This window comes from Typopeltis vanoorti, chromosome 5 (genome assembly GCF_054136105.1).
Source record: "Typopeltis vanoorti isolate ZY-2024b chromosome 5, IOZ_Tvanoo_1.0, whole genome shotgun sequence".
Classification (NCBI taxonomy): Eukaryota; Metazoa; Arthropoda; class Arachnida; order Uropygi; family Thelyphonidae; genus Typopeltis; species Typopeltis vanoorti.
Genome location: NC_143553.1, coordinates 131,484,779 through 131,505,030, shown reverse-complemented (window position 1 = coordinate 131,505,030; position 20,252 = coordinate 131,484,779). Strand labels below are relative to the sequence as shown.

The following is a 20,252-nucleotide window of genomic DNA, read 5'->3' as shown; positions in this document are numbered from 1 at the left end:
ATTACAATAGGACAAGCAAAAAAGACGCTTATGTGAGTTTTAGATTGTTTATTTTATAGTTACTGTGTTTATTGTATGTATAATATAGTATATATTATTATATTGGCTTAATGTCAAAGGGATACGTTTTTGTTTTTGATGTCCTTCTTAACATTACATATTTGATAGGAGGGATAAATAATATATTGTTATATTTCCCTCTTTTGTGTTCTCCTTTGTTATTTTTGTTCTTATACTACATGCATTGTTGTTCGTGGCCCTTCGCTCTAATTCTTTTCTTAAAATTTTTCTCTAAACTTTGTCTATCAAGTACTATGTAGGGCCCTTAGATTACCTACTCTCTAACTTGTGTGAGGTATTCCCTTTTTTCTCAGACGAATTTATATACTGTGCCAGCCTGAGCTTAGGTACAGAGTATATCTCAACCTAGGGAGGGTCATAGAAATTAGATGCCACTAATGTGGTTACAACTAAATCAGAGGCCGTAGGTGTTCTAATCTTGCAGTCGTAGCCCTTTCTTCTTAACTTACTTTGGGTATTCCTGCATGCATATACAGATTAACAGGTTAATAATTTTTATGAGTGGTAAGAGTCAGTCTACATGGTCAGATCACGCACACATGAAACAATGAAACATATTTAATGAACTCATAAGTAATACAAGACACAGACATTATGTAAGCAATGCTAAGCTAAAATCATCTAAGGTTTCACTCACTCTCTCATACCTTAAATATACAATTTCTCGTTACATAGAATGTTTTCTTCAAATGATCAAAATACTATACACAGTTGATCAGGTGCTCGTTAGACACAAACACATCTTGTTTCCTTTTCATATGGGTTAAGACATTGGTTCTTAACAAATTCACGGTTCTCGGACAGTCAGTCTAATGATATTTAAAATCTTCTATATCTGCTTAATCTTCAAAGTTCATTTTTCATTCTGAAACACAAAATTTCTTCTGTTCACAATCATCCTAATGTTTAAGGGACAAAGAATATGTAAAGTAGTTATCTACATTGCACAGGTTTTCGGGGTTCCTTCCGTCCTTCCCTCGTAGTGGAAAACTTTGTTGTTCAAGGTTTGCTGCCACGTGGGAATCACATGTATTCTTCGAGTCTGGCGCTCGCTTCTTCAAGAATTACATCGGTGCACTTTCCTTGCTGATGGCACGCAATTTTATCTGCCATAGTCTGCTGCGATGCCTTGCTGGGACCTATGGTAGTCAACTCCGGGAACGTAGGAGTTGGACATCGTTGACCACTGAGGAGCACACGGAGAAAAAACCAGAACAAACAAATGGGGGGGGGGAGATCCAGACCTGTGTTGCTGCATATATTCTCCCTTTCCAGTGGGCTTTTTTCGAGTTAGATTTTGCATATTCTACCTTTCGATTCGTCCCTGACTGGGTGACCTCATTGCACTGCCATACGGGGCTTTCCATTTTCGGGAATGCATGCCTCTAGATATTTTCCACGAACTAGCACCCACGAGTGCTTACAATATTACGGTGGTATTTGAGCGACCTTTGTCCTTTCTTAGGCAGTGTACTGACACTCTTGCATGTGTAGTTATAAATCGCTAGTAATTATCTTTACATATACTCTTTGATTATCTTACATCTACAATTCTAATTTAGATTGTTAAAACACAAACTAAATATTTCGTTCATCTTATTGATCATGATATTAATTCTTCTATGACATGAACTTAATTGCTGAAACGATAAGTATGCTCTCTTAGTGGGGCATATTCTGTTAGAATCTGGATGGGTGGCTTCATTGTAAATGAGGTTGCCCATTTCAGATCTAACAATATAAAATATAAAATTTAATTTAGGTAGCAAAATGACAATAATACAATCTTCCTTATATATATGAAAATAAGACTTTTATTAACTTAGTATACAATTTACTAACGTTGTCAATGTGAAGGGTGTGCTTTGTGACTCTTGACAATATTAGCAATGTTGGGTTCAAAATTGCCAAAAATTGTTTTAGCGTTAAATCACCATGGAATTCTATATCTAGCTTATTTCTTTGTTTTGTTAAGATGGAATTAACATGGCTGAAACCAGCTTCAACCATGTACGAGCTTGGAAATGCAAGCAAAAAGGGGGAGTACAACTTCAGAAAGTTTTGGATATTTTTCTACAACATTTATATTCATCCAAAAGTAACTTAAAGTCCTATTTTTAAAAAGCGTCTTAGCTTCACTATCAACTGACAGTTCAATAAGTTCATCTTGCAAGTTACATTTGATATTTTCTATATCTGCAGAAAATGTCTTGATAACCCAATCTGGAATGTGCATGTTTGCAAAATCTGTAAAGCGCAATTTAAAATCATCGCTCAATTTTGAAGATGTTTTGTGTATATTTCTAAGTCTTCATCTTTTACTTCCAATTGCCATAGATTCGAAAAGTACTGAAAATCTTTTCATTACAATGATGATTTAAATAAGGCTAATTTAGCTTGGAAGCCTAAAAGAATTGTCCGAGCTTGAATAATCATGACATCTTTACCTTGTAGATGGGTCTGTACATCATTTAATTTTGAAAATAAGTCCACCAAGTAGAAAATATGATTCTTATTTCTTTTCAGTTCATTACTCAAAAACAAATTAACATCTGTAAGAAACTCTAGGGTTGAGTCGAACAACTCAACAAATCTTTGTAGACTTGCACCTCTAGACAACCATCGTACTTCAGTATGCAAGAGTAATTGGTTTGATACTTAATTTTTTTCACAAAGTTTGGCAAACAATCGCTATTTAAGAGGATGAGCTGTAATTTCATTAATAGATTTAATACACATTCTTAGAGTATCATGAAGTTCGTCACTGAGAGTTTTTGCCACCAAATGGTTTCGGTGCAACACACAGTGAATAGTACGTGCACTTTGAACTTTTTCTTTCAGAAAGGCAGTGAAACCTCGATAACGGCCCACCATTGCAAGTGTGCCATCTGTGGCTACTACTGTTATATTAGTAAATGGAATATCATACTTATTTAAATATTCCTCCAATCACTGAAAAATTGTCAATCCCATTCCATCACTTTCAAGATATTTTGCAAACAAAAATTCATCAATAATTTGATTTTTGGTTTTACTATAATATCTTACATAAGCCATAAGAATAGAACTATCGAATGTAGATTCATCAAGTTGGATGGAGAACTTACTATTTTTGAATTCCGATACTACAGTTTTTTTCTACATCTTCAGCCATTCACCAATAAGTCTTTTCACGGTATTCACACTCAATGGTAAGCATTTTAAAACAGGGCCAGAATCTTTTTTCATTATGGTTTCAATTACTTCTTTGATTGCGGGTATAACAATGTCCTCTGCAATTGTATATGGCTTTCCTTTTTTTGCTATATTAAAAGAAATATTGTAGGAGGCTGTTAATCCTTGTTTATTGTCAGCTTCGGCAGGTGGTTTCATAAATGATTTTATAGTTGGTCGATGTGTGTATTTCTCTTTGAGTTCTTTTAAAAAAGTCAAGATCTTTATCTTTTTTATCGGGACTAGGGTCACTTGCATTAGCTCACGCTAGTGATCGCTGATACTTTATAGTTTACTATATTTGGCATGAAACTCTCTGATTCCAATCTTTGAGTTTCTTATTTGGTTTTAAAACAATGTGGGATTTAATATCCCCTTAATTTAAATGATGTTTACATCGCCGAAATGAAGCTTATTAGCTCTTTATATTTAAGTAACTTAATGGTTGCACCTGTTTAGAAACTCGTATAGCAGAGTATAAGTTCTTTTCGCTATACACTTTGGTATTAATTTGGTCTAGCTACTCACTGATGAAGCCTCAAAGGCTGAAACCGGTCTGGGTAGTGACCTCCCACCATAATGTAATAACAGCATACATTTCCTAGGAAATGTATTTTTACATTATGGAAAATACCTAAGAATAGTGATCAGAACTTTACCACCTTTGCTACGAGTTGTCCGGTATTGTACTACATACTCGGGTCACTTGCATTAGCTCACGCTAGTGATCGCCGATACTTTATAGTTTACTATATTCGGCATGAAACTCTCTGATTCCAATCTTTGAGTTTCTTATTCGGTTTTAAAACAATGTGGGATTTAATATCCCCTTAATTTAAATAATGAAATGAAAGCTCATTAGCTCTTTATATTTAAATGATCTTTCATTTTTGCTGGTTTCATTGCATTGTTTCTAAAAGTTTTTTCACAAAGAAGACACATAGGCCTCGTTTCGTTTCTTAATGAAGCAATAAACCCAAATTTCAAATATTCTAACGAATATTGACTGCATTTCTTTTTTAGAATCTGAAGCTGCCATTGTGGTTACTGGGATTGTAACAAAATAATTAAAATTGAAGTCAGTAAGCAAAAGTTATGTCTAAATAATATACCTACTCACGTATTTCTATAGGATGTACAAAACTACGAGCCCTGCTAAACTTCAACGTAGAGAAGTTTAGTTCGTGAATGAATAACGACTCAATTATAATATGTATGTTGATGAATTTTAGAACATTAATGCTCACTTGTATGTCGATGCGCAAAAATGAGACTGATACATGTAAGTATAAGTAAATAAGAAACCGCGCACATGTTGCAATCTCGCTTCCACCATGCTGGCCGGGCAGGAACCACCGACATCCATTTATTGGTAAAAACATCATTTTGGCCTACTTGATTGGCCTCCATAACCATTTTCATGACCATGCTCCATCTTACGGGTCCTATTCATGTCACTGTTTCCACGATTCACTCTTAATTGCATTGTCATTCAGGATGGAGGTAATCCAAGTTAACTGAATTAAATATTACTCGTCGATGATGTCTTATATTTTTCTATCGACCCCCAATTGACCCCTGAGCCTGAATCGACCCCCTAACAATGTCATATCGACCTCTGGGGGCTGATATTGACCACTTTGGTGATCACTGTCATACAGCATCTCTGACAGTGAATTTTGGAACTAGGTTTATTTTTATTTTTTACTCAGATATCGCTTCCACATGACACAATGTATTCTTACAAAGTTTTGCAACATTTAGATCACAGAGCGGTTCTCTACAAAGCCTTAAACAGGGATACTTTAATTTTGATCATCCTTTATATAGAGTGCATACAGGTTTGTGTTTTCAAGAAAATACTTAATCTGCAACAGCAAGCAGCATATCCTATTGTATATATATATATATATATATATTTTTTTTTTTTATGTTCTTAGGAAATGTGGTATAGCTTACATATCAGCAACAACTAGTGCTGTTATCACAGCTGTGGGTTTGAAGAACTTTTTGCAAAAGGTAATTTTACAGACCAGTTACATTAATTTTGTAGCAAAATGGATAACAATTCATTTGCTTCATAACATTCATTTTAAAAATAATAGTTTCAACAGGCCAGTTGGAAAAATTTAACATCTTCAGCTATATGGACTCTTCTGAAAGCATAGAAAATTCAGTCTCCTGCAATGCATGGTCTGCAAAAAAAAAAAAAAAGAAGAGATAATACATATTAATTATAGCTTTATATTATAACTTTAGTGTAATTTTAATCTGGTTTGATTGCAATTGTTTGTGGTATGTTTGCATTTGGAAGTTATCCAGTTTGAAGCACTTTTTCAGGATAACAGATAATGGTGGTAAGAATTAGGTCATCCAGATGCACATTGTGAAAATCGAGTATGTTGAATTGTATAGATTTTACCAAACTGGTTTGTTGTTGAGAGTGTAATATGTATGTATGTATGGACAAATGTGGCAGATGTGCTTTTCGAGAGATTAAACGAGAGAAATGAGAGAATGAGGGTTATAGAAAGTGTGATATGTTAATGGATTGTGGTGATTTCAATGAAAGTCAGGAACCAGAAATAAAGAATAAGAATACCAGATGAAAGGGAAACGACATTGATGGATATAAGACTAAGAATGATAGCTAGAAGAGTGAGAATGAGGATATGAATGTGAAAAATGTGATTTTGAATACAGAAATGATTAAAATAGGAAAACTGCATGTAATTACTGAAGTGGAAGTGTGCCTTAGTGATGAAGCAAGAACTGGAGTGGCTCTGGAAATCGAAGAAAGTCTGACTGATGAATTCTTGCTGGAATGCAAGAATTGAAGAATGAAATGATTAAGATCAGGAATGAAATTAGACATGTGGTAGATATGAATGAAAGATGCAAAAGAATAAATTGAAAGATAGTGGAGAGAAAGAAGTTGTAAATGACTCAAGAATAGCACTATATGGAGAGTCTATCATAAAAGGTGTCATGGATGAGAGGGTGCACAAGATCTTTTCAAGGAGGGAGAATGAAAAAAGTGATTTGAGGGAGTTAGTGGTTGTGATTGGAACAAACGATTTGGTTGGGCATAGGGAGAATATGATATTTGATATCAAGAGATTATTGAGGAGAGTGAAAGACAACAGTATGGTAGGAAGGATAGTTTGCATGCGTTGTATGACAGGTATGACAATGATGAATTGCAGCAGAAAGAAAAGATTTTGAATGGAATGTTAGCAGAAATATGTGAAGAGCAAGGAGCGAAGTTTGTGAACATGTGGGATGAATGGGACTGTATAAGACGAATGCACTGCATCTCAGTGGTTTTGCAGTGAGTCATTTGGAGAGGTTGCTACTGAAAGAAAGTTTAATGAGTGATGCAAACCAGGTATCAGTGAAAGTCAGAGAGATGGTGTGAATGAGCAGGAGAGTAGACTAAGTGAGACTGATGTGGTTGTGAATGGAAAGAAGAATGTGAGAACAGGAATGCAAGTTGTACAAGGAAACGGGGTGGGTCAGCAAGACACGGTGTGAGGAGAGTGATTTTGAAAGTAGTAATCAATGTGTGTATGTGGATTGTCAGCATAGGAATGGAACAGCCTGGAATACATGGGGGGGGGGGGGTTGAGTCTGGGGACAGAAGGTGAAGAGAAGTCAGAGATAGGAAACAGAAGTAAGACTAGTTATAGACTAATAAATGAATTGTTATACTTATTTATGAATGCCAGGTGTATTAGAAAATAAGGGAGATGAATTGTTGTATTGAGAGAGTTTATGTGATCGAAGCTATTTGGAATTAGTGAAACATGGTTCACTGAGAATGACATCTTGACAGGAATAGAAATAGAGGGATATGATAATATCATGAAGATAGGAAAGACAAGAGGGGATTGGAATTATTTCCTAGAGATAAAAGAGAAAAAAATGGCAGTGATTTTGAAGTAGTGAGGTGGAGGTTGATGAGATATTTGGTGGGATATGGATTTCTTGAGTGTTTGAGGGAAAACTGCCTTGGACAGTGTGTGATGGGAGGGGATTTAGTCATCTCATCACGGGATGTGAATGAGGGTGTCAGGTCGCCCACCGATTGGTGGGGGTGACCATGGGATGATTGCCTGGGTGGTTGCCAGCAGAGTGAGGATCTCTGTAAGAAAAGGGTAGGTGTGGAACTATGGGGGGGGGGGATGATTGTGGGGAGCTTGGGAGGCAGCTTGCGGGTGTGGCATGAAGTGGAGGTCAGTGCAACTTGGAGGATTTTCAGGGACTGTCTGGTGGATGCGATGTCTGAATATATTCCAGGGGTGAGAGGGTTGGGTGTGAGATGGATGAATAGGGAGATTGAGCATGCGATACAGAGAAAAAGGGCATTATGGAGGTAGCATAAGAGAAGTGGAAATGGTCAAGCCCATGAGGACTACAAAGACCAGGCAAGGCAGGTGACTTAGTTGGTGAACATGGCTAGAGTGGGGTATGGGTGGCAGTTAGCTAATGAAGCCAAAAAGAATCCTAAAGAGTTCTTTCGATATGTAGCCAGCAAAAGAAAGAATGATTATGGAAGGATATAATAAATTTAGTTTAATCCTATATCCAAGTGTAAGTAAACAAAGTTTGTGCCTGAAGTATCTTCAGGACTCAGGCAACTCTTGGTAAAGGTGGACTAAGCTCTCATCACTTGTCTTAGTATCTTCCATAATGCAAAGCACATCTCCTTGTGGACATGTATAATGCTACACATTAAGGGAGGTGTCACTATCCACACCGGTTTCGACCTTTATTCAGGTCTCATCAGTGGGAGCCAGACCTGTTTGGCAACTCGTATAGGTTAATATGACTTCTCCATTACTTCCACCTTAGTATCACCACCTCTGAGTGACCTGGAGGATTGAAAAACTCAGTGTTGTTCCCCTCAGTAACATCAGTGATCCAGGGGATCCCACAAGTTTTTGGAGAGGTAACGGTGCACTTAAACAGGGAAACCAGTCTGGGTAGTGGCCCTTCCCTTAATGCATAGCATTATACATGCCCGCAAGGAGATGGGCTTTGCATTATGGAAGATACTGGGAGACAAGGAGTGAGGAGAGCTTGGTCCACCTTTACCACGAGTTGTCTCAGTCCTGAAGATACTTCAGCAAATGTTGTTTGCTTACACTTGGATAATGGATTAAACTAAATTTATTATAGTCTAACTAAGTGGAAAAAAACTTCCAACATTATGGAAGGATGGCATTGGCTGGAGAGAATGGTGTGGGGACAGCTGTTGCGGAGGGTGTGGTGGGAATACTTAATGAGCAGTTCACAAAGGTCTTTCAATCTTGTGAATGTAACTTCATAGAGAGATTGAGAGCAGTTGATGATTGGGGTGTGGGACTGGCTGAGGATGGGCAGGGGATGTGTGTGGAGTTGGGTGGGCTGGATGTGGATGGGGCTGTGGGACTTGGTGATATATCACCACGTGTTCTGGGGGAGTGTGCCAGGGAGTTGATGCTGGCCTTGACATGTTTTTTTAAGTCTTACACTCAGTCAGGTTCCTGGGGGAGTGGAAGGAGGGCAGGATTGTGCCACTTCATAAAGGAGGTGATAGAACCTAAGCAATAAAACTCAAACTATAGGCCTATCTGTGTGTCAGGTGTTATGATTGAGTTGCAGTCACCCTTATTGCAATGGGGTGACTGCTTCCTTGGATAGAGGTGAGGGACATAGTAATACACTTAGATTTCGCAAAGGCTTTTGATAGATTACCGCATGATAGGTTGATGGTCAGGCTGGGATGGATGGGGGAGGGTTGGAGATTAGATTGGTGCATTGGATTAGAGACTGGCTATCTGATAGGTGTCAACGGGTTGTATGTGTGGGGGAGCGATGTCAAAGAAAAGGAGGGTCACTAATAGTGTGCCTTGGGGATCTGTTTTGGGGCCATTGCTGTTTGACTTGCATATTAATGATGTTGGTGAAGATTTGGATGGAGATATTCAGTTGTTTGCAGATGAATCAAAGTTGGGATGAACCATGAAGAATGGAGAGGATGTTGTGGCCTTACGGGAAGACTTGAATAAATTCAGTGATTGGGCACGGGAGTGGGGATATGGATTCAATGTTGCAGGGTGTGAGGTTTTAAAATTTGGGAAACAGGGATGGGGGTGCAGAATTTATGCTTGGTGAGGATATATTGTCGGAGGTGGAGGAAAGAAGATATCTAGGAGTGATGGTGGAAAAGGATCTGAAATTTAGGGGACACAAAGCCAAAATTGTAAAGACAACACCGGACTTCTGGGAATGATGCAGAGCACACTGACTTGTATAGGGAGATTCTTGTTCCATTGTATAAGGCTTTGATTAGGCACATATGGACTATTGTGCCCAGATTTGGTCACCTGGTTTTCAGAAGGATGAAGAGATGTTGGAAAGGGTCAAGAGGCGACTGACTAAGATAGTTTCTGACCTCTGGATTGTCGAGTATGAGGAAAGATTGAGACGATGCAACTTGCAGAGTCTGGTGGACAGAAGGAAGAGGGGAAATATAATAGAGACCTATGAGTTAGTAAAGGGTTGTTATAGGATCAATGCTGGAGAGGTTCTACAGAAAATAGTGGGAGATCAGGGGAGAACCAGAGGTCATCCCTGGAAACTGTATAAAGTGGGTGTGAGTAGGGGAGTGAGAGGTAGGTTTTGTTCATTCAGAATTGTGAATGATTGGAATGCCTTGTCTGAGAGTGTGGTGTCTGCAGAGAATTTTAGTTTGTTTATAGTACAGTATGATGAGCTGTGTGTATGAGAAAAGGACCTCCGAGATGAGTCTTTGACTCCACGGGGTCTTGGGTAATAATAATAATAATAATATTGCTACAGACTAGGGAGATTGAAAGTTCAAAACATATCCATGTCCAGTGGCATGTCCATTGACTGAATTATCCTACTCATTCTCCCTTGTGGATAGTAGACCTTATGGACTTTCTCATTAACTAATCCTCTAACTATGGGGTCTCTGTACACTGCTATCCTGGAATCACTTATCACCTCTTTTACCCTTGTTTTTTTCATTCTATTCTTTTGCAACCTTTCATTAGTTTCCAGTATATGTATAATATCACTCTGCATATTTCTCATTTCATTTTTCATTTTCCATAACTGTTTCATCAAATCTTGCATGCTGACAATTTCATTTTCTCTCACTCCCGCAGTCTCACTACCTCTCATACTTTCTTTCACTCCCTTATCACTAACTTTTACTTCTACATTCTTGTGTTCTTTCACTCCCTCAGTTTCACTAGCTTTTCTCTCATTTCCATTTCTTTAGTTTATTTAATCTTTTATCTTTTCAGTCTTTTTCCCATTTATTGCCTCATGGTCTAATAACATGTTGCACTTTCAGCAAATCCAATTTCAATTTGTCATATGAAGTATGAAGTAAAGGAGATAAAGTAATGCCTTGAATGAAAAATAAATACTAATTTTCTGGATGCTGAGAAGGAAATAATTGTGATGTTTTTATTCTAAGAGAAATTTGATATTAATGTAATTTCAAGAAGACAAATTTTAACTTGGCTAAAGATTTGGGTGTTGTCCAAAGAAAGACTGAAGAAAAGGTTATTTTTTGTGTGTGGAACAAAGTAAAGCATATGAGATAAAGTAATGTGTTCAGTGAAAGAAAAATCCTATTTTTTTAGATGCTGATTAGGAAATATTTGCAATATATTTATTCTTAGAGAAATTTGATATTAGCAATTCCAAGTAGACAAATTTCGAGTTGTCTAGAGATTTGGGTATCGTCAAAAGTAAGACTTGAAGAAAGGGTTCTTTTTGTGTGAAATAAAGCAGGAATGATTGTGTTTTGCAAGCATTAAACTTGACAAAGTAATCTGAGCCCTAGTGAAGAATGCTTTGAAGGTCAGAATTAGAGTCATAGAGGTTGAGATGGCTTGTACTGTTCAGGATTGACAAATGATGAGGAATATTTGATCAATTGGAGTAAGCCATTTGTAGGATATCTGTATTAAAATTTTGATATCCACAAATTAAAAATTAGATAATAATTAACGTTAAGTTAATTAGTAAATAATACATTGTTTGTAAAGTTAAATGTTTATTTATTTTTTTATATTGTGAGTAAGATGTTTTGCAATGTTATCCTTGTCCTTGACTACTAGTCTTGCTTAGTTATAAAATAAATGTATTTAGATTAAATATTGGAGGCAAATTATAATTTTTACTTTAATTAATACTATCGAAAGTTGTAACTTTGGTGTTGTCCATCTAAACAAATGTTGTTTATAAAATGTTGAGCGACGAGGGAAGTGAAAATTAACCACCGTATTACTGAAAGTAATTAAATGAGCTTACCTCAGTGTGAGAAGATTGTGAAATGGAGAAGTGTTGTAATTTCTGGTAAGTTCATCATGCAGTTATAATTGAATAAACTTTTCTGCACTGTGAAGAAGGAACTTCATCGTGTGGACAGACTTGTGTGTTCGTCGAACATGTTGTTTATTTTTTAACGGTATATATTAGAATGGTTATAACACCAGCGAAATATCAGCAATAAGTTAATAAATTAATTATTTACTTAGTTTCTGTGTTCTAATATATACCGTTAAAAAATAAACAACAAGGAACTTCATCGTTTCAAGCCCAATGCTAGAAAGCAGTAATGGCGGTCCATGATGGTGGACTTGAGCAGAAGTGTTGCAGTTGCATTTATGAGCATGTGCAGAAGCAAAAATAACATTACCAAAGGTTGCTAAGTGTTCAGCTGCTTTTTTGGGGTGGGGGGTAGGAAAGAAACACAGTAGGAGAAAACTGTGGAGTTTCTGTGTCTTTAATATATGAAGACTGGACAGAAAGGATAAGAAAAGTTAGAAATGAAAGATGAGAGAGGAATGCAGGGGTGGAGTACTACTTATCATAAGTGATGACTATGTCCTCTCAGAGTGGAGGATTTGGAAAACAATTGCACTAATAATTTTGAAATCATATGGCGTGAGGTAGAGGTGGACAGGACAGGATATTTAGTGGGGTGTTGCTACGAGCCAGAGAGCATAGAGGGTGAAGAGCAGGAAATGTTTATGTAGTTGAACTTGGCAAGTGCAAGAAGAATGATTGTTATGGGAGATTTTAACTACAGCAATGTAAATTGAGAAGAAGAAACTGCATGTAGTAATAAGGCATACAAATCACAGAACATGTAATAATAGAAGGAACATGTAGTGGAAGGAACATGAAATTCAGTAGTTTTAGCTTTGTTCGTAGCATCAGAAGAGCTAATTATAACTGAGATGGCATCTCTGCTTCAGGTTGGAGAGCCTGATCATGTGGTTTTGACTTGGAATTTGAATAGACATGCAGGAGTATCATAGTGATTATATTATAAGGTAGATGATTATAATAGTCTTAGATATCAACTTGGGGCTGTTCATGGAGGGAGGAATTGAAAGGGCAAAATATCATCAGTGCTTGGGAACTTGTGAAGGAATATTCATTAGCTGCAATAGCAATTTGTATATTATTATTATTATTATTATAATATGGGCACCTCCATGGCATCCGAAGACTCATCGCAGGAGATAGTTTTTCCAACGATGAGTTTTTTCCCTGCGATAGGATAACCTAGTTTTTCCACTTGGTTATACTATAAATTAAAGATGCCAAGAAATTATATTCTTGGTTTAATCTTTTATCCAAGTGTACACAAACAAAGTTTGTGCCTGAAGTATTTTCATGACCAACTCGTATAAAGAGACTAATGACATCACATCATTTGCCTTAGTATCCCATAATGCAAAGCACATATCCTTGTAGATATGGATGGATGAATGGTGAAATCAAGCAAGCAGTGCTACAAAAGAAATTATTATGGAAGAAGTACAAGACAGTTTGCAGTGAACAGATGTATGAAGAATATAAAGTGCAGGCCAGAAGAGTGACAAGCATAGTTAGAAAAGAAAAAGTACAATATAAGAGGAGATTGGCCAGTCAGGTCAAGGCTAATCCGAGGGATTTTTTTCTTCTATGTAGCAAGTGTGAGGAAAATTAATTATGGCAGGTTGATGCTATGGATAGTTATAGTAGCAGAGTAATCATAGGTTCATCAAATGTTCATCAAATTAGAAATTTGATGAACATAAGACTCTCAAAGGTCCCGAATCTCATCCACTTCCTGAAGTGGATGAGATTCGGGATCTTGGAGTGATGGTGGACAGTGGACTGAAGTTCTGAAGGCACATCGCATGTGTTGCAAAGACTGCACATCATATTTCTTCTATGATAAAAAGTACATTGACATGTAGATGATATAAGGAGGTGGTAGTATATCTGTATAAGGCATTGGTCAAACCACATATGGACTATTATGCTCAGATTTGGTCACCTAGTTTTCATTGTGATGTAGAAACACTAGAGTGATATCAGGACTGAAGTGATGAAGAGCTTTTGAGAAATTGTGGATTACAAAGTTTGGTGGATAGTAGGAAAAGAGGAGATATGATAGAATCCTTCAAGTTGGTCAAGGAATTCTATCAGATTAACACAGAAGAAATTATAAAATGAGTGGATGTTAAGATGGGAAGAACAAGGAGCCATCCCTGAAAGTTGTAAAGGGATGTGGTAAAGAAGGGAGTGAGTAGATTTTTTACGTGAAGAGTCATTAATGAGTGGAATGCATTGCCTGAGTGTGTTGTGAGTGCAGGTAGTATATCGTAATGTAATGAGCCCACTCAATCAGCACCATGTCTATCGCAATGAGCTTCAAAGTTCATTATGATAGACATTTTGCTGGTTGAGTGGGCCTCTACCAGCAATATTTTCAATGATATCTATTCTGACATGCTCTTTGTCCTCTGTCAAGTCATTCGTGCCTCTTACAACCATCAACTCCTTTGCTCGCTCCCTCCTCATATCCAATACCTCAATCACTGTACTCATTTTACCGCCTGGAAAACATACCTTGTGCATCCTCTCATCCAGCACACCTTTAATAATGGAGTCGCCATACAATGCCACTTGCTTATCTTTATTAACTCATTCTTACCAACATGATTTGTTTTAATTGTTTTCACCCAATTTTCTTAATTTCATTCTGCATCCATTTCACCTCTTGCCTCATCCAACCCAACTCAACTTTCGAATCTCACTTCACGTTCTCTCTATCATTCAATCTTTCTAATTTTCAAACTTTCGGCCCCCCCCCTCCACTTCACACTTTCACTCTCATTCATCCTTTTGAGTTTCTGTACTTTCGGTCCATGCATCCGACTTTCACTATCATTCATTCTTTCGATTTTTCCCACTTTTGAACCTTGCATCACGCTATTTCCGGTTTCATTCATTATTTTGATTTTTCCAACTTTCGAACCTCGCGTCACACTATTTCTGGTTTCATTTGTTCTCTCAATTTCATTGCCTTCCGCCACATTCGCCTCACTTTTGTCCTTTTTAGAATCCATTACGGTTTTCAAATCACTCATTTTCTTTTTCGATGATTTTTTATCAATTTTTTGCCTTTCTTTCATACCATCCTTCTCTTTCGAACGAGCACTCATTCTCCCCAAGACATTCTTGCTAATAATACTTTTTGTCATGAAATTCATATTAGCACTCATCAAATCCTTGTTTAGCTCACACTTAACACACACACAAACACACACACACACACACACACACACCCTCCTTCCATCTGCTCTAAATATCCACAAATCATCTATGTAATTAAAGGAGTACATGTAGCACACCTCACACTTCACGAAACAGACTGAAGTCTAAGTTAAAGTCATGCAATGACAAGGCTGCCACCATCTTTCCTCTGCCAGTTACTACTCTAAGGTTTAATAACAACGAATTTGTAATTAAATTTAGGCAAAATATCCCACATACTAATAATACTAGTAGCGCACAACTTTTATAGCAGCTCTCACTCAAACAAAAACTTATATACAATTAATTATTTCAAGAATAACTTATCTGTATAATTTAAACTAGTAATCAATAGATATTATATTATAACACATGGATTCTATGAAGCACAGACATAGCTATACAATTGTGTTTTAAGTGTACTGTGATTGAGTACACAAAAAAGTATGGCGGTAGGGTAGCAAAGCAGAATTTTGGCCCTCTGTCTACAGAAAAAATGGTATGACCTTGGAAGGACAAGAGCAGCAATTAATAGAAGTAAATTCTAAAAAACACAATCTCCACAGGAAACCTAATGCAAAATGGCCAGAAATTGAAAATGAATTAAAAACTTGGATAATGGATCAAAGAAGATCTGGTTGCTGCATATCTACAAAAATGATTATTCAGTGAGCAAAATTATTGGCAACAGAAAGAAATATCATCTATTTTATGGGATCTCCATCATGGTGCTTTAAATTTATGAAGAGAAATGATTTATTCATATGTGAAAAAGGAAAATATCACAGAAAATAAATGGATAATACATATATTAAAATTTAAAAAAAAAATTAATATTTTACATGAAAAATTTGATGTATAATTACTGTGTCTTATACTGCAAAGAATATTTTATTTCCAAAAATTTCACATGAAAAATGTGATGCGTCCAATACAATGATGTGGCATATTAGGTGAAAAACACGGTACTTATCAGACTGAGAATCCTAAATAAACAAACTTTACTAGACCAAATTATTTCTGTATGAAATGGCAAGCAAAAAAAGTTTCTTTCAGCTTCGACTGAAAATTATGAATTTTCAGTTATATGAATTAATGACTGCAAACACTTCTCGCTTATTTCTTTATAATGAGTACAGTGATTGAGTAAAATAAGTACAGTGATTGAGGTATTGGATATGAGGAGGGAGCGAGCAAAGGAGTTGATGGTTGTAAGAGGTACGAATGACTTGACAGAGGACAAAGAGCATGTCAGAATAGATATCAGGAGGCTGCTTAGATGGATAAAAGAGAATAGAGAATAAAGGACCTTGCCAAGGCCTTTGACAGGATTCCACATGGAATTCTAATCAGTAAATTGCAGCATATGGGAATGGACATAGGGTTGGTGAGATGGATAGGAGGGTGGTTGACGGAGAGATATCAGAGAGTGGTTTACTCGGGAGTAGAGTCCACAAGACGGCCTGTGACTAGTGGTGTGCCACAAGGATCTGTTCTTGGACCACTGCTGTTTAATTTGTTCATAAATGATATAGGAAATGATCTGAGAGGAACAGTTCATTTGTTTGCGGATGATGCGAAGTTGGGTAGGGCAATAGTGAATGCAGATGACGTCAAAATTTTGCAGGATGATTTGGATGGATTGGAGGTCTGGGCTAAGGAGAATGGATGTCAGTTTAATGTGGCAAAATGTAAGGTTATGCATTTTGGGGTGAAAAGATTGGCGGCAGTTTACTGCATTGGTGGAACCGTGCTCCAGGAAATTGATGAGGCACGAGATTTAGGAGTGTTGGTAGATAAGGAATTGAAATTTAGGGGACACATTGCAAAAGTGACCAAAACAGCTCATCAAATCACTTGGTTGCTGAAGAATACGTTGACATGCAGAGACAAGCAGGTTATTGTTCCTCTGTATCGAGCCTTGATAAGACCCCATCTAGACTACTGTGCTCAGATTTGGTCACCTAGGTTTCTTCTTGATGGGGAGGAGGTGGAGAGGATCCAGAGGCGAGTGACCAAGATGATAGCAGGTCTGTGGAATGAACCGTATGAGAACAGGTTGAGGATTTGTGGGTTGCAAAAATTGGTTGATAGGCGGAGAAGGGGAGATATGATTGAGACATTCAAATTACTGAAGGGTTTCTATAAAATTAATTCAGAAGATATTTTTGAGAACAGGGCTGGTTGTGGGAGGACTAGGGGACATCCATGGAAACTGGGCAAAAGTGTGGTTAGTAAAGGTGTTAGAGCTGGGTTCTTTACTTTTAGAGTAGTGAATGAGTGGAATGCGCTCCCTGAGTCTGTGGTGGATGCTGTGACAGTGAATGAGTTTAAGGCGAGGTATGATAGATACTGTATGAATGTCAAATAGTTGTGATGAATATGATTTGGGGCCTCCCTCGATGAGTCTAATGACTCCCTGGAGTTGCCCGTAATAATAGTAATAATAGTGTGACAGGAAAGGTAGTAAGCATGTTGCCTAAGCATGACAGTGGTGAGATGAGTCAGAGAGCAAGGATTATGAAAGATATGTTAGCTGGAATGTGTGAGGAGAAAGGAGTATAGTTTGTTAATGTGTGGAATGAGTTTGAAAGATGAACTGAACTATATAAGATAGATGGACTGCATTTCAGTGGATATAGTGTGAGTCATTTGGAGAGACTGCTGCTAGAAGGTAGAGAAGTGAGTAACAGAGAATGAATCAGATCAAGTGGGAAGTGATGTGGAAGAGCAGGAGAGTAAGATAGGAGAAATTGAAGAGGTGGTTATGAATGAGGAAGTCAGTGACATAAGTATGGAAAATGAGAGAATGAGTGTGCAAGAGGAAGGGAAACGGGGAGGCTCAGGGTGGACAGGGGTACACAGCATGAGAAAGGTGAATGGTCCAAGAGGATGTGAATGCATGTGTAGACAGGAAAGGAATGGGATGACCTGGGATCAAGAGGAAACAGTTATTGAAGTGGGTTCTAAAATGAATAAGCAGAAAGGGAAATAGCCCCAGTTGAGCATGGAGAGATCACATTGAGTGAGTGGTATCAGTGGAACTAGCTGTAGATCCAGGATTGAGCTGTTGTTTTTGTATACAAATACTAGAAGTGTAAGAAACAAGGCAGATGAAATAGTTGCACTAATTGAGTCTGTTCACCCAAAAATTGTTGGAATAAGTGAGACATGGTTAGATGAGAACGACATCCTGACAGGAATAGAGATGGAAGGGTATTATGTGTTTCATAAGGATAGAAGGGGGTAAAAAGGGAGGGGGAAGTGCTATTGATGATAGAGAAAGTTATATCCATACAAAGTAGAGATGCAAGAGGGAAATAGTGCCAGTGGTTTTGAGACAGCATGGTGTGAGATAGAGGTGAATGGAATGAAATGCTTAGTTGGATGTTGTTATAGACCAGGTAATGTGGATGGTAGTGATAATAAAATGTATGATCAAATTAGCCAAGCAAATAAGAAAAGAGTGAACATTATGGACAATTTTAATTATGGCAATATAGACTGGAATGATGAGATAGCAACTGGAAGTAAAGAAAATGAGTTTCTTGAGTTTTTGAGGGATAACCACCTCAGACAATATGTAACAGAGGGCACGCTAGGATTGAGAGTCTTGGATTTGGTCATCTCATTAGAGGATGTAATTATAAATGAGGTGTCAAATCATCCACCAATTGGTTCGAGTGACCATGAGGTGATTGCCTGGGTGGTTCCCAGAAGTGTGAGGACCTCTGTGAGAAAAGGATATATGTGGAACTACAAGGATTGAGGTAATTATGAAGAGCTCAGGAGACAGCTTGCGGGTGTAACATGGATTGAGGAGTTAGCTGGAAAAGAGATCAATGCAGCTTGGGGAACTTTCAAGAAATATCTTGTAGGAGCATTGTCTAAATGCATTCCAAAGGTCAGAATGTTAAATAGGGTATGTGTGAAATGGATGAATAAAGAGATTAAGCATGCAATACAGAGAAAAAGGGCATTATGGAGGCAGCATAAGAGAAGTGGTAATAACCAATTCCATGAGGATTAAAAAGACCAGGCAAGGCAGGTGACTTGGTTGGTGAGGGTAGCAAAAGTGAGGTATGAACAGCAGTTAGCTAATGAAGCCAAAAAGAATCCTATGTATTTCGATATGTAGCCAGCAAATTTCGATATGCAGCCAGCACAAGAAAGAATGATTATGGAAGGATGACAGTGATTGGAGAAAATGGTATAATATGGAAGGTGTGGTGGGGATATTTAATGAGCAGTTCATTAAAGTCTTTCAATCTAGTGAGTGTGACTTCATGAAGAGATTGAGAGCAGTTGATGATGGGGAGGAGAGACTGACCATAAATGAACAAGTGGCGTATGGAGAGTTGAGCAATCTAGATGTTAATAAGTCTTTGGGACATGATAATATATCACTAAGTATTCAGAAGGAATGGGCTAGGGAGTTGACGCCGGCCTTGACATATTTTTTTAATACGAGTCTTGCACTCGGTCAAGTTCCTAAGGAGTGAAGGAGTGCAAGATTGTGATACTTCATAACGGAGGTGATAGAACTCAAGCATCAAACAATATGCCTATCTGTGTGTCAGATGTTGTGGTTAAGTTGTTGGAGAAGCTTGTGAGAACTAGGATCCAGAATTGGATTGACAATAATAGTATTGATGGACATCATGGATTTGCTAAAGAGCGGTTATGTTTTAGTAATATACTTACTTATTACAGTAAGGTGACAGCTTCCTTGGACAGAGGAGAAGGATACACAGTAATGCACTTAGATTTCGCAAAGTCTTTTGATTAATCTGAAGGCAATCAAAGGATTTTGATTGCTTTCAGATTACCGCATGATAAATTGATAGTCAAACTAGAGTGAATGGGGTTGGATATTAGATTGGTGCATTGGATTGGAGACTGGCTCTATGATAGGTATCAACAAGTTGTGTATGAGGGGAGCGATATCCAGGAAAAGGAAAGTTACTAGTGGTGTTCCTCAGAGGTCTGTTTTAGGCCATTATTGTTTAACTTGTATATTAATGATATTTGGTGAAAATTTGGATGGAGATATTCAGTTGTTTGCAGATGATACAAAGTTTTGGCCTTACAAGAAGACTTGAATAAATTGAGTAATTGGGCATGGGAGTGGGAATGTGAGTTCAATGCTGCAAAATGTAAGGTTTTAAAATTTGGGAAACAAGGATGGGATGCAAAATTTATGCTTTGTGAGGATATATTGTTGGAGGTGGAGGAAATACGAGATCTAGGGGTGATAGTGGATAAGGATCTGAAATTTAGGGGACACATTGCCTTCAGAACATACGCAATTTACAGACAAAAAATACAAGTTGTGG

At 37.5% G+C, this 20,252-nt stretch overlaps 1 protein-coding gene across 4 annotated transcripts in view; it reads left to right on the top strand.

Moving 5' to 3' along the window:
• Window positions 1-20,252, top strand: part of Sfxn2 (sideroflexin 2) — a 401,343-nt gene that overhangs the window by 206,616 nt on the left and 174,475 nt on the right. For all 4 annotated transcript variants that reach the window (XM_090392729.1, XM_090392730.1, XM_090392732.1 and 1 more), the window contains exon 5: window positions 5,235-5,313. In XM_090392729.1, coding sequence (XP_090248855.1) covers window positions 5,235-5,313 — 79 coding nt within the window. The remainder of the gene's footprint in view (window positions 1-5,234; window positions 5,314-20,252) is intronic.